Raw genomic sequence first — 15,421 nt, 5'->3', positions numbered from 1 at the left:
TGCTCAATTTCTCCAGCAATATCTCCAGATATATAGTACATACTACGATACATATACCACATGCATACTATATGGTACATATTACATGTGTCTATGGATACTTCACGACCAAGATAATCACAATGGTGTGATCACTCAGCTAGAGCCAGATATCCTGGAATGTGAAGTCAAGTGGGCCTTAGAAAGCATCACTACAAACAAAGCTAGTGGAGGTGATGGAATTCCAGTTGAGCTATTTCAAATCCTGAAAGATGATGCTGTGAAAGTGCTGCACTCAATATGCCAGCACATTTGGAAAACTCAGCAGTGGCCACAGGACTGGAAAAGGTCAGTGTTCATTCCGATCCCAAAGAAAGGCAATGCCAAAGAATGCTCAAACTACCGCACAATTGCACTCATCTCACACGCTAGTAAAGCAATGCTTAAAATTCTCCAAGCCAGGCTTCAGCAATATGTGAACCATGAACTTGTGGATGTTCAAGCTGGATTTAGAAAAGGCAGAGGAATCAGAGATCAAATTGCCAATATCTGCTGGATCATGGACAAAGGAAGAAAATTCCAGAAAAACACCTATTTCTGCTTTATTGTGGATCCCAATGCACTGTGGAAAATTCTTCAAGGGATGGGAATACTAGACCACCTGACCTGCCTCTTGAGAAACCTGTATGCAGGTCAGGAAGCAACAGGACATGGAACAACAGGCTGGTTCCAAACAGGAAAAGGAGTCCGTCAAGGCTGTATATTGTCACCCTGCTTATTTAACTTCTATGCAGAGCACATCATGAGAAACACTGGGCTGGAAGAAGCACAAGCTGTAATCAAGATTGCTGGGAGAAATATCAATAACCTCACATATGCAGATGACACCACCCTTATGGCAGAAAGTGAAGAGGAACTAAAAAGCCTCTTGATGAAAGTGAAAGAGGACAGTGAAAAAGTTGGCTTAAAGCTCAACATTCAGAAAATGAAGATCATGGCATCTGGTCCCATCACTTCAAGCCAAATAGATGGGGAAACAGTGGAAACAGTGCCAGACTTTATTTTTTTGGACCCCAACATCACTGCAGATGGTGACTGCAGCCATGAAATTAAAAGATGCTTACTCCTTGGAAGGAAAGTTATGACCAACCTAGGTAGCATATTGAAAAGCAGAGATATTACTTTGCCAACAAAGGTCCATCTAGTCAAGGCTATGGTTTTTCTAGTCACGTATGGATGTGAAAGTTGGACTGTGAAGAAAGCTGAGCGCCAAGAATAAATGCTTTTGAACTGTGGTGTTGGAGAAGACTCTTGAGAGTCCCTTGGACTACAAGGAGAGCCCACCAGTCCATCCTAAAGGAGATCAGTCCTTTTTTGGAAGGACTGATGCTGAAGCTGAAACTCCAATACTTTGGCCACCTCATGCGAAGAGTTGACTCATTGGAAAAGACTCTAATGCTGGGAGGGATTAGGGGCAGGAGGAGAAGGGGACGACAGAGGATGAGATGGCTGGATAGCATCAACGACTAGATGGACATGAGTTTGGGTGAACTCCAGGTGTTGGTGATGGACAGGGAGGCCTGGTGTGCTGCAATTCATGGGGTCTCAAAGAGTAGGACACGACTTGAGCGACTGATCTGAACTGAACCATCTTCCAAACACTAATTTAACTCCAAGACACTTTGAGATGGGCAAAAAAAAAAAAAAGGTTACTTTAATGGAGAAAAAGGTTCTCCAATTATTAAAGATGGATGCCCCCAAGAGTTTTTTAATAACTTGGCACTTCCTTGTGATTTCAGTAAGTGCCAGTGTGATCAAGGCTCACCATTTCTATGTATATAAAAGAACAACCTGCTTCTGGACCTGAGAAGGTGAGTATCACAAAGGAAACAATGGCCACACACTAGTAAATCTGCCAAAAAGCATCTTCTTCTTAGGGATGACTGCCAGTCGGAATATAGAAGGCCTAAATACCAGATCTGGTGAAGAGGAGGCACTGAAGATACACTGATTAATTTTTCTTAAACTGTAAGCCAAAAGTTTTTCAATCATAAAATTTTATAGCAGTCAATATATTTATATCCAATGAGTCTGAATGACATTGATGTATAATTTTTCAATTAAATTATCTATAAAGTCAATGCATCTAAATGATATACTATCCTTTTTCTCTTTATAAACTTAATGACTCTTCATATGGTTAAAAAAAAAAAGTAATATAGGCCCTTTAAATAAAAAGCGTATGTCCTAGGAATTCCCTGGCGGTCCAGTGGTTAGGACCCCATGCTCTCAGTGCCAAGGGCCCAGGTTCAATCCCTGGTCAGGGAACTAAGATTCCACAAGCCATGAAAGTGAAAGTAAAGCCACTCAGTCGTGTCCGACTCTTCGTGACCCCATGGACTGTAGCCCACCTGGCTTCTCTGTCCATGGGACGGCACAAGCCATAAAGTGAGGCCAAAAAAGAAAAAATCCAAAATGGATCACAGAGCTAAATATGAATGGAAAAACAATAATGATAACAAGCAATTAAAAGAAAAAAAGCTGTACACCTGAAACTAACACAACAATGTAAATCAATCAGTCTTAATAAAAAATTTTTTAAAAGAAAAAAAAAAATAGCGTATGCCCTAATAGCATTGAAAAAGCAATTTTTAAAAGGCTCTGCCAGGGCAAGAAACAGTCACTAAAGACCTATATCACACTAACCATCTCTAAACATTTTCCATTGCTTTTCTAATTTGTGCTAGTACAGAAGGTTTTCTTTCTCAACAAATTATTTTGTTTGTTTTAAGGGAAGCAGTATGATGTAACTGAAAGAACAGAGTCCCCAGAGTCACGTAAAGCTGTTCTGAGATCCTAGTGATGGGAATGACTCACTGTGAGACTGGGGCAAGTTATTTAATCACTCTGACTATCAGCCTCCTTGCATGTAAATGGATATACTCCTATCTGATGCATAAGAATATGGGTGGGGCTAAATGAGACACCACACAAGACAGGCCTAGATATCTGCTATAAACCTGAGTTCCCTCCTCTCCCTCTCCTTCCCCATTAAGACTATAAATCACATTTTCTATTTACAATGCAATTTTCCCAACACTCAATGCAGTAAATGATGAGTAATCTGAAGCACAAAGAATTTGACAATTATGGAAGAATAGGGGGGAATATCAGGAATGTTACTTCCTTGGTGGCTCAGACAGTAAAGCGTCTGCCTACAATGTGGGAGACCCAGGTTCAATCCCTGGGTTGGGAAGATCCTCTGGAGAAGGAAATGACACCCCACTCCAGTACTCTTGCCTAGAAAATCCCATGGACAGAGGAGCGTGGTAAGCTACAGTCCATGGGGTCACAAAGAGTCAGACACGACTGAGTGACTTCACTTTCACCAGGAATGTAGGCGAGAGGCTATAAATTCCTGTAAATTCCTGAGTTAAGTTAGGTATGTGAAAAGGTCATGTCTTTTACAGACCCAAGGCCAACTGCACAAGCAAGGAAAAGGGTATCATCCAAAAAGTGGATTGTGTCAGACTTCTCTGATGCTCCAGTGGCTAAGAACCTGCCTTCCAAAGCAGGGATCAGAGGTTCAATCCCTGGCCAGGGAACTAAGATCCCCCATGTCTCGGAGCAACTAAGCCTGTAGGCCTCAACCACTGAGCCCGCGCACCACGACAAGAAAAGACCCAGAGCAGCCAAAAAAAGGAAAAAAAAAATTTTTTTTTAATGGATTGTGTCAGTCATGAATGGAATCATAAAGGCTTTAGCAAGAGTGAATTCCATTATTTAGGATGTAGAATGCTTACCCAACCAATAAAGGGGCTCCCACTTGGGTAACCCAGACACCTAGCAAGAGCAGATGCAGCAGTGACGACGGCTGGCTGACACCTTTCAGCCCTCGTCTCCGCTCCTTGGCCTTCCTCCCCCACTACACTGTCTTCTGAAGAAGACTTCAACTGCTGCAATTCTAGTCTTCCTGTCCCGTTACCCATTCCCACCCATTTTTCACATAAAAATAGAGACTCAGTGTTTAAAAAAAAACACGTTTTAAACTGACCATGGGTGCTGAGTTGGCCGGTTGCAGAAATCAATACCAACCTGTATGCCAGTATGCGTGCAAGCTAATTTTGTAAATTCAATACATCTGCCATCATTCACGTCCCAGAGGCACATCTCCCTATAAAACAAAATAATCGCTGACTTTAAATCTGAGTTTTAAAAGCACGGTTCAACTTTGTCACGGTAGTTTTAAATTAAGCTTCCATTAAAACGCACGTATTTCAGAAAAAGCAGCATATAGTCATTATCGCTGTTCACCAAAACTTCTGACCCTCCCAGCCACCGCCTTAAATTCCCCTCCAGCCTACCCACCCTTGCCCTGATCCACATTCTTTCTGGACGCAAGGGAGGACTACACTTCCTGGTTCCCTGTCAGTTGTGGAGTCTTAGGAGCAGTTCTGGCCAGAACTGGTAGGAGGCCCTCCCACACTCCCCTCCTCTCCCTCTGTGCCAGAGCGGCTGCTCTCTCACCCGCAAGCTCAGAGTGAGGATAATAATGAAGCAGAGCACAGGCCTAAGCGATAGATAAAGGGCAGGTGGCAAAAACTAGAACTAAATGTTTAATTTAAACCATTCCAATTTTCCATTGATATCAACATAGCTAGAAAATTTAGCACTGCAAAACACAAAACTTAAGGTCAACTGATTTCCAAATCTTTGCAAATTAAAAACAATATTTCAGTTTTGATTCCACATTTGCTGCAGAAGTTTTACTGTAGTTCATGGGGTCCCAAAGAGTCAGACACGACTGAGCAACTGAACTGACTGACCAAAAGAGAAAAGCTTTATCTCAAACTAAAGAGACAGCGTTCAAAATTAGAAATGTCAATATGCCTTGTCCTTCAAAGAAATAAACTGAAGATTTATTTCACAGAGGCGAACATTAATAAAATGCAGTGATCCTGATGCTTATTATTAGGGTATTCCTTAAGATGCCATAGGGCTTCCCTGACAGCTCAGTTGGTAAAGAATCCACCTGCAATGCAGGAGACCTAGGTTTGATCCCTGGGTTGGGAAGATCCCCTGGAAAAGGTGAAGAATACTCCAGTATTCTGGCCTGGAGAATTCCATGGATAGTCCATGGGGTTGCAAAGAGTCAGACACAACTGAACAACTTTCACTTTCCTATATCCCATGTGGTATAAACTTTTCAAAGGAAACTCACCTATCTGTTTAGAATATGCATTCTAATATGAATTTACCTGATACTGCTTCTCAGTTACACAAGGTTCTTTTCAAGTTCATAAATTATAGAGAGTTGAAGGGACAATTTCTTAAAAAACTCTCTTCCCGTTCCGCGACTCTCTTCAGTAACGTATTTCATAAACACACAATTTTCTAAACACCCCAAAAATTTTTATTCCCCCCATTCTAGCCCCTTCACCTGCTGTCCAATGACCCACCTTTCCAAAAGCAAGCTCTGAGACTTAGGAATGGATATAGCTACGTTAGTGTATTGACATACATCAATATAACTGATCAAACTTTTGTATGGCTTCATCTTCCAAATTTATGCTAACCTAGCATCACTGAGGTTTCTTAAAACTCTCAAAGTTGTCTGCCAACTCAGTAAAAATGCCATGGGGATTAACGACCATATTTTAACTTTAACGGTATTCTGAGTTTCTCAAAAGCAGGGCAGAGACATAACCATAAATTATAATAAAAGTACTATAAAAATCATTAATAAAGATAAAATTCATTTTGAAAACCATATTTCAAATAGCTTTATGTTGAGACAACTGAGACATTTATTTAAAAGATACCCAAAAAATAAAATAAAATTCCCTACTTATTAATACACTGGTATTATTTGCGTTAAAGACTTAAGAGGAGAAAAGTGAATAAGAAAATACTTACCCACTCTCAGATGCGCTCACAATATACTGTTTGTCACTAGACGCACAAGCTTTAGACAAACAGGTGATTGACGCTGTGTGACCAAACAACAGTGCTCGAGGATTGACCTAGAAATACACAATATGTTTTCTAAAGTAGTCGTTCTTAGGAATCTTGTTAAATATTCAGTATAAATGTACAGATACCGATTTGAGAAGAACTGCTCAGGACACCAAAAACCAACAGCAGCAAAACAGTGACTCCCACCAATTCAGTGCTCACCATCACCCCACCAATGGTTCTGAAGTCGAAAGTGGAACACCAAGAGGTGACATGACTTGCCCAGTATACAGAGAGGGATACTGCCAAGGTTTAAAGCGGGCAGTGTTTAGCACAGAGCTCTACTGCACAGAGAAATCAGGTTAAGACTGAATTAGCATATAAAATAATTTCCCCTCACTTATTTTTAAAAATAATACTTTCCATGATCTGAAAGCACATTTAGAGCCTCTAGACTGACATCCCAAACACAAAAAATAGAGAACAGGTACCCTACCAAAAGCTGGTATCAACGTCAGCTATCAGGAGCTAATAACGACCTGCACAGATGAATGATTTACTGCCACAGTGCCTTTGAAAGGATGGCTTAATACCCACTATTCTAAAATAGTCTGGCAATCAGCCTCTAAATTCATCTACTTTGTACCAAACAGCATGCTATTATTTTAGGTGATGTCAGGGCTTTAAGTAATTTCAGGATATATTTCTTAACATTTTATACATATACAGTATTTATAACATATGTACCAGATATAAAAAACATCTAACCACATAGTCAATACCCAGCTTAAGAAAAGAGAATGATTAATAAATACCTTTCATGCTATCAGTTTTGGAATCAAAATCACCTTAGTCGTATTTTGCATAATTATAATTGAAAGAAAAATACCATCATTGTTTATGGTTAGAACACGCCTAGAATGTTTTCTCATATAACCAACCCCATTTCCAAAGAGAGATTCCATATTCCTCCACTGGAAAAAAAAATGCTTTTGGTCAATTCTTTAATTTTTCCCTAGAAAATCAAATTTACCAACGGTTAGTTTCATTTTCAATGTACATGGCCTTGCTAGAAAATTCCATTTTCAGTCATAATAGAGTAACTAGAACTGACTGTACTCTCACCAAAACCTAGAAAGATGAACAAAAATAACTGAATGAAAAAAAGCACATAATCATCTCATGGGGCAATAAGAGCATTTGACAAAATTCAATTTCCTTTCCTGATTAAAAACTCTCAACAAAGTGGGTGTAGAAGGAATGTACCCCAACATAATAAAAGCCATATGGAACAAGCCCATGTAGAAAACACTAAAAGCCTTTCTCTAAGATCAAGAACAAGACAAGGATGATTACTCTTGACATTTCAATTCAACATAATATAGGAGGTCTTAGCCAGAGTAGTTCGGAGAAGGCAATGGCACCCCACTCCAGTACTCTTGCCTGGAAAATCCCATGGATTGAGGAGCCTGGCGGGCTGCAGTCCATGGGGTCGCGATGAGTCGGACATGACTGAGCGACTTCACTTTCACTTTTCACTTTCATGCACTGGAGAAGGAAATGGCAGCCCACTCCAGTGTTCTTGCCTGGAGAATCCCAGGGACAGGGGAGCCTGGTGGGCTGCCGTCTATGGGGTCGCACAGAGTCGGACACGACTGAAGCGCCTTGGCAGGAGCAGCAGCCAGAGCAATTGGGCAACAAATAATAAATAAAGCAACCAAGTTAAAAAGGAAGAAGTAATGTTTTCTCGGCAGATGACATGATCTTATATGTAGAAAATCCTAAAGCCTCAGCCAGAAGACTGTTAAAACTAATGAAGAAATTAAGTAAAGTTGCAGGATACAAAATAAACATCCAAAAATCTGTTGTTTCTATAACAGCAAGTTATCAGACAGAGAAATTATGCAATCCTACTTACCATGGCATCAAAAAGAATAAATTACTTAGAAATAAATTAAAAAAAAAAAAAGAAAGAAATTTAACCAAGGAGGTGAAACACCTGAATTCCAAAAATTATATAAGACACTAATGAAAGAAATGGAAAAATAAATAAGTGGAAAGATACCCCACATTCTTGGGTTGGAAGAATTAATGTTGTTAAAAGGTCCATACTACTCAAAGCAATCTGCAGAGTCAATGAAATCCTATCAAAATTCCAATGGTATTTTTCACAGAAATAGAAAAAACCTTGATGAAATCTGTGTAGAACCATAGAAGACACCAAATGGCCAAAGCAGTTTTGAGAAGAAGCAAACTTGGAGGCTTCACACAATGAGCACCAACGTAATTAGAGGAAAAGTAAAAATGTGGCATTTCTATTTTTATCTCACCATATTCCATAAAAATTTGTCACATTTATTAACTAAGAAACATTTCACTTATAACTAGTACAGAGATATATAAGATAATCTGTTCAACTGATCAAAAAACAATCCATCCTCAAAGACCACAGTTCAAAAGTGACAGTTATCAAGTTATCAGCGGCAAGGAGTGATGTTTAGAATTAGAAGACGTGATGAGACAGTTCTTAAGACTAAACACCAGCACTAAGGCCCCAGTCTGTGACCTTGAGGCCACTCGTTCTATAGTCAGACATCATTCCACACGCCTTTCTTTTTTCTTTTAGTTAAGTTTTTTGTTTTTTCCTTTCTATTACCTGAGATGCTATAATTATTCATTAAATAAATCCTTACCATGTACAAGCACTGTGATAACCGCTTAATATAACTTCCCTCACAGAATCCTTACCGAAACCTTGTGTGGTTGACCCTATTTTAAACATGATGAGACGAAGGCCTGAGACAGGTAAGTAAACTGCCCGAAGTCACACAGCTAGACACTAGAGTAGCCAAGATTCAAGCCAACTTCGTTTGCCTGCAACGCTGAGCCTTTACCATAACGTTTCACTTCTTTCCTTAGTGCCATGTATTATAAAATTCCCTGCAATCATAGGGCTATTCTCCAAAATTATAGCTCTACAGGTAGTGGAAGCAATAACACTTTGTGTACAGGAGACAATACCTTCATTAGCAGGTTCCCTCCTTTACTCTTATCTCCATCTCTCTACGTACGCATGAAATACCACTTCTGCAATTTCTGACATTTTATTTTTTATTTTTTGCCACACCACATAGTATGTGGTATCTCAGTTCCCCGACCGGGGATGGACTCCGAGCCCCCTGCAGTGGAAGCACAGATTCGTAACCACTGAACTACCTGGCTGGTTGAGATGATGAACATGTTCTAAAACTGACTGTGGTAAGAGCTGCACAACTCTGTGAACAGAGTAAAAAATCATTACATTGTACACTCTGAAGGGTGTGTTGTATGATGCAAACTTTATCTCAATAAAGCTGTTAAAAACTTTTTTACTTAAAAAAGTAACTTTTTTGCCTCTACATTCCATGACAACTATCACCCCATCTTCTCTGTTCCTCCTTACAGAAAAATTCCTGGGGAAGTTGTCAGAGATTAGAGGTTACAACATGGAAAAAGAGCATCTGTCCACAGACAGTGCCCAGGAGCAGAGCACACAGCAGTAAAGAATGGCAAAAAAAAATCACACACTGATTTTTAAAATAAAGGCAAAAAAAAAGTACCTTTTGTACATTTTTACAAAGTTTTTCTCTCTTCAAGACGCTGATCTCAGAAGGCTCAAAATTGTTTTTTAGTATCTTTCTGGAAACCTCCTTCAATATGGTTAGAAATTTTCTGAAAATATCTTAAATATCATAGTAAGCCAGGCAGGATAGCTATTATAATTGGAAATCAAGCCCAAAACCAGCAGAAGTCAGCTCTGATGAGTAATGCTGATAATCATTCTGAACACAAAATGTATCTCATAGAAAATACAGTGGTAAAACTATTCTGGAACTGTGTTATTTTTTGTAAGTAGCTTTTTGCATGCAAAAAGTGCGATTGGCATTTCAAACACTCACGTCCAAGTCCACAGAGAGGTCCCAGAGGCATATCTGCCCGTCGTGGCAGCCGGTCGCGACCGTGGCCCCGTCGTCCGTCAGCAGCACGGCTGAGATGCAGTGCGTCGGGGCTCTGCGGCCCCACAGGACGATGGGCAGCACGAGGCTGTTTCCTGCCATCCTGCCGGCAAACCTGGGGATGCGGAGAGAGCAACGTTAAACGCAACGGTATTTTCCCTCTAAAACACATCACACACGTTTACTGTGAAGCCCACTTGAACTTCCTTAGTGCCAAAAATTCCCCTAAACATCATGCATGCATGCTAAGTCGCTTCAGTCGTATCTGACTCTTTGCGACCCCACAGACTGTAGCCTGCCCAGCTCCTCTGTCCATGGGATTCTCCAGGCAAGAGTACTGGAGTGGGTTGCCATTGCTTTCTCCAGGGGATCTTCCTGACCCAGAGATCAAACCCCGGTCTCTTGCAGGCAGATTCTTTACTGTCGAGCCACCAGGGAAGCTTCATGCTATTAGTTGAAATGTATTCTAATCCACTCGCACAGGTTGCCTTGTCACAGTGCTTCCTGTAAACCAGTAGCTCTCAGATTCCTCCTCTCAGATTGGCCTGTCGGAGCTCACAGTTGGTCTGGGCTGACAGAACCGGGGTCCAGGGGCTGCTCTGCTGGCCAGCCGGGGAGCCTGGGCCTCTGTCATCAGCCATCTGACTGCCTTCCTCACTGCTTTTCCTGTGGGGGTAACAGTGCCTCACAGACCCTCAGGAGAGCCCTGCCAGCTGGGCTGACCTAATGGCCGCAAGAACCAGGCAATGGTTGGTTTGGTTGTTTTTCATTTATTTATTCATTGTTTTTGGAGGCACTGGGTCTTTCATTGCGTGCGAGTTTTCTCTCGTTGGGGCTTCTTTAGCTCAGCTGGTAAAGAATCTGCCTGCAATGCAGGAGACCCGGGTTCAATCCCTGAGGTGGGAAGATCCCCTGGAGAAGGGAAAGGCTGTCTACTCCAGTATTCTGGCCTGGAGAATTCCATGGACTGTATAGTCCATGGGGTCACAAAGGGTTGGACACGACTAAGCGCCTTTCACTTTCTCTATGTGCAGCTGGGGGGCTCCACAGCACAGGTTGATCAGCTGTGTCACACAGGCTTAGCTGACCAGCTGCATATAGAACCTTCCCAGACCAGGGATCAAGCCTGTGTGGGGAACTGACAACCACTGGACCATCGAGGAATCCCATGATTGACTTGATTTTTAAGTGGCAACAAAAGATATGTGTATAATCTAGACACTGTAGAATCTAAGACTGTCCTAGGAACTTTTCAGAAACACTTCAAGAATAGCCATTTTCTATGAAAGAAACTAGTTTAATATCTATGGTCTCATTGCTGGTTGCTTTTAGCAAAAGTCTTTTCTTTAATCCACTACTTTTACTCTTTAAACTAACAAAAACTAAAACAAAAATCCACTCCCTGGAAAGAAAATGAGGCAAGTAAAAAATTATGAATGACATTTACCAAATGCAATCTATATACAACTGCATCTTTTATTTCTTGTTCCGATTAATGGGTTTTATGATATAGTGCCGGAGAAGACTCTTGAGAGGCCCTTGGACTACAAGGAAATCAAACCACTCAATCCTAAAGGAAATCAATCCTGAATATCCATTAGAAGGACTGATGCTGAAGCTGAAACTCCAATACTTTGGCCCCCTGATGTGAAGAGCCAACTCATTAGAAAAGACCCTGATGCTGGGAAAGATTGAAGGCAGGAAGAGAAGGGGACGGCAGAGGATGAGATGGTTGGATGGCATCACCAACTCAGTGAACATGAGTTTGAGCAAACTCTGGGAGACCGTTAAGGACAAGGAAGCCTGACGTGCTGCAGTCCATGAAGTCACAAAGAGTCGGACACAACTTAGCGACTCAACAACAAAATGGCTTTCATCAATTTGTTTCTCCCCAAACTTCATCTGTTTGCTACAACAAGTAAAAGGCACGCATTTGAGGGAAAAATCCCAACTTCCTTTCTTATTTATAAAATCCTTTATGTACCAGCAGTTCATAGACTACCATGACATTAACAATCATTTCCATATTCCTATTTAACATTAGTAAATGAAACAAAGCACTGAACCAGTTTTTAAAAATTGGGTACAGCACGCTACTGGCTGAATAACATATCCACCAGTGACTTTCTCAAGAAGAGAATCTGGAAGGAGTTCACTTCTCCATGGTGACAACATTCATTTTTAAGATGTATCACCAAAGATTTCTCTCAACTAAATAAGCTCACAGCAAGTAACACAACATGGTGAGATCAAGAAAGAACACCGGGGACTTGCTTGGCAGCCCATCGTCATGACTTCACACTTACACTCCAGGGGACAGAGGTTCAGTCCACAGCTGGGGAACAAAGATCCCACATGCCATGTGATGTGGCCAAAAAGTGAAAAAGAAAGAAAGAACACCATTTCTCTCGATAGGTGAGGACTCCTATTCAATGCATCTACCTAGCTTGAAGAGAAAGCAAATACACAGATTCAGGACTAAGGAATATGTGTGTGACAGGGAGCTGTATCTGTTCTGGTGCAACAGGAAGGAACGTTCTGGTATTCAAGTGACGAGGAGCTCAAAGAAACCTGGAAGAAGAATGCATTTCACAGCCCTTAAAATAAGAGAAAACAACTGCCCGTAACATGGCAAAGGTATCACTGTATCCTTTCCAAAAAATCCTAGTACATCATTTTATCTGCTACAATAACTGTTCATCCAAGGAATCAGGCAAGACCTGTCCAATCAACCTGGGGGAGAGGGGGAACCAGAATTCAAAATTCACTGTTGTATTTCCAAGGACATGAGTGAGACTGAAGAAACTAACCTGTCCTGACCCCCAGATATATATACCCTGCCAAAGGACCTTAAATTATACACAATCCTGGATCTAAACAGCAAGTGTCTACTGGGTGAAATATTTAAAAGTTGAAAAGTCATAAAAGAATACCTGAAATAAAGCTGTAGTGAGAGGTCACAATCACTAACTGATACTGATCTGTCTTACTGCTGGGATTAGGGTGGTCCCAGCAACATACAGAAGAAACAGAAATAATTTCCACACAAATAATAATCAATCAGAGGACCCTGGTGTCAGACTCGAAGATGGTATTAAAAGAAACAGGAGAATAAGAGTCCGGATCTTGTCTAGAGTGGGGGGGAGGGGAGGGGGGGGACAGAAAGTCTTATTTATAGGCCTCAAGTGGAGAAATAGATTTGTGTTCCTGAGTCTCAGAACAGACTTGATAGAAAAGCCTCCTAGATAAAGAAGGTATTAATCAGAGCTGGAGGCAGACTGTAGGGAAATGCGTTTTGAGAACATTCAAAAGTTGGAGGCAGAGAAAACCGTCAAGTTACATTTGGGTATTGGCTCTGCCGTCTCTCCTCAGACAAGGAGACAGCCTTGCTAAGATGCTATGTGTCAGGAGAGCTCAAGGATATTTTTAAAATAGGGGAGCTCATCCTCTACAAAAACTCCTTTAACTCTAGACTAGACTTTCAGTTAGCTAGGAGAAACAAACTTCCTACTTGTATAAGGCCATGGTTTTCTGAGTTACACATAAACACATGATCTCTCTCACTGCACACTCAAATACACTGCATCTTCAGAGTGTGTGAGAATAAAACCCATGGCATAAAGGAAGAGGCAAGAAGAATGACAAGAAATTACTGTGACGAAAAAGCTTAAGGTCTCTACAAGCAAGGGGAGGGGGACTTTGTTAGGGGTGAGAGAGAACAGGGAGACAAATAACCACCGTCACCCTGCGACTGGGGGCCAGGCCCCTCCACACACTGGCAGAAGGTAATGAAAATTCATCACTAGTCAGCCAACATGTGAAGGATGAATGTGCCTTAGCTGGCTTGGGGTGGGACACGGCAAAATGTCTATATATTTAATTTTTATACAAGCCCAATCTATAAAAGTTAGTCCTGCCTAACTTCTAAGAGAATTCAAGAAATTTATACCCCCACAAAACACAGTGATACTTCCTTCCAGCTCTAAAATGTGTTAGCTCTTATAGTCAAGATTCCTTTAGACAGCCTAGGTCCTCTTAATTTCTCTACATATTTCAAAATTAGATTGTAAATTTCTGCAGAAAAGCTTGCTGAGATTATGACTGGCGCTGCATCAAATTCATATATCAATTTGGGGAGCACCGACTCTGCTAATGTTGATTAAATATGACTGGTACAAGGGACTTCCCTGGGGGTCCAGTGGTTAAGACTCCGTGCCTCCAATGCAGGGACCACAGGTTCAATCCCTGGTCGAGGAATTAAGACCCCACATTCCCAAACAAAATTAATCTTCTTAAAAAAGAGGAAATCAAATAATTTTGTGGCTCTTTCCTGCAAGATTCTTAATTCATTCTATGACTTTTCTAAGAGAATAACACTTTTCTGCTGGAAAACATAAACTTATTCTCTCCTTAAAAATGCAAAAGTATTTACTCACCAGCAAGAAGGAAGAAATAATGTGAGGTACATACAATTAGATGCCATAAATACAAAACTGGACACGTACCTAATAATGTATGAACACATTTTTATTCTTGTAAAACTACATGTATTCTGACTTTACTAGGTATATTAACATGTTCTCCATTGAAACAAATTATTCTCAGATCAGAGATAAAATTAATTTTCCTTAAAAGTTTATATAATTTCCTTTAGCAAATACAACAAACACATTCATTCATGACAACTGAAGACTACAAGATTCTAACATGAATTTTTGAATCAGAGAAAAGATACATTACTTTCAGAACTTGTTTTGACCTAAATGTATTTCAATGCATTTAGAATTAGCATATGAAAGAATACTTCAAAAACTATAAATCTGGTTACAGTGTAATAATTAGTCAGCAGAAATTTCTTGAACATCTACTAAGAAAAAAAAATCATTATAAGTAAATATGTTCTATAATTCAATCACTGGTATTTATTTAATAACCTGGACCTGTTTTTAGAGACTAATTCATTTACTCAAAACTAAGATAAACAGCTTGTGTCTTCCATGGTACTTGTCAGCTGTAACCAAACCAATTGATGTTCAGTGAATTACCTAAAATTCAACATAATCCTCAGTCATTACGCCACAGACATGTGGGCTTTCAACACATTTTTTTTCCTCTCTTCAATTTTCTTTTTGTATAACAAAGTTTTCTGGATCTATCTGGCTCTATATGTCAGGTGAGTATATGACTTAGATACATCAAAAGGAAGAAAGAACAGGATGAGGAATGTTTAGTTCATTATATGACCAAATGATGTGAACATTCTTAATACAAAGAAATATATATCTCACTCCAGAAAAAATGTACATCTCTCAAAACATTTTTTTCCCAGCATCTTAAAAATCCAATAAAATAAAAGTGAAAGTAGAATAGCCACCACAAGTACTTAACGAAATAATGTGAACTGAAGGTCAGTGTGGCTTATGAGGACAGAACAGGCAAACACCTCTGAGAAGGACTGACTGAGACAACCACGGAATCCGTACCAAGCAAAC

General features: G+C 40.3%; 1 protein-coding gene across 1 annotated transcript in view; it reads right to left on the bottom strand.

Annotated features, from left to right (window-relative positions):
• WDR7 (WD repeat domain 7) overlaps positions 1-15,421 on the bottom strand; it is a 352,576-nt gene that overhangs the window by 320,129 nt on the left and 17,026 nt on the right. The window contains exons 2-4 of the mRNA XM_068994015.1: positions 9,873-10,044; positions 5,896-6,002; positions 4,075-4,153 (exon numbers count right to left, since the gene is read on the bottom strand). Coding sequence (XP_068850116.1) covers positions 4,075-4,153; positions 5,896-6,002; positions 9,873-10,031 — 345 coding nt within the window. The 5' untranslated portion in view covers positions 10,032-10,044. The remainder of the gene's footprint in view (positions 1-4,074; positions 4,154-5,895; positions 6,003-9,872; positions 10,045-15,421) is intronic.

This window comes from Capricornis sumatraensis, chromosome 21, assembly GCF_032405125.1.
Source record: "Capricornis sumatraensis isolate serow.1 chromosome 21, serow.2, whole genome shotgun sequence".
NCBI classification, from domain to species: Eukaryota; Metazoa; Chordata; class Mammalia; order Artiodactyla; family Bovidae; genus Capricornis; species Capricornis sumatraensis.
This window is presented reverse-complemented; position numbering and strand designations above follow the sequence as displayed.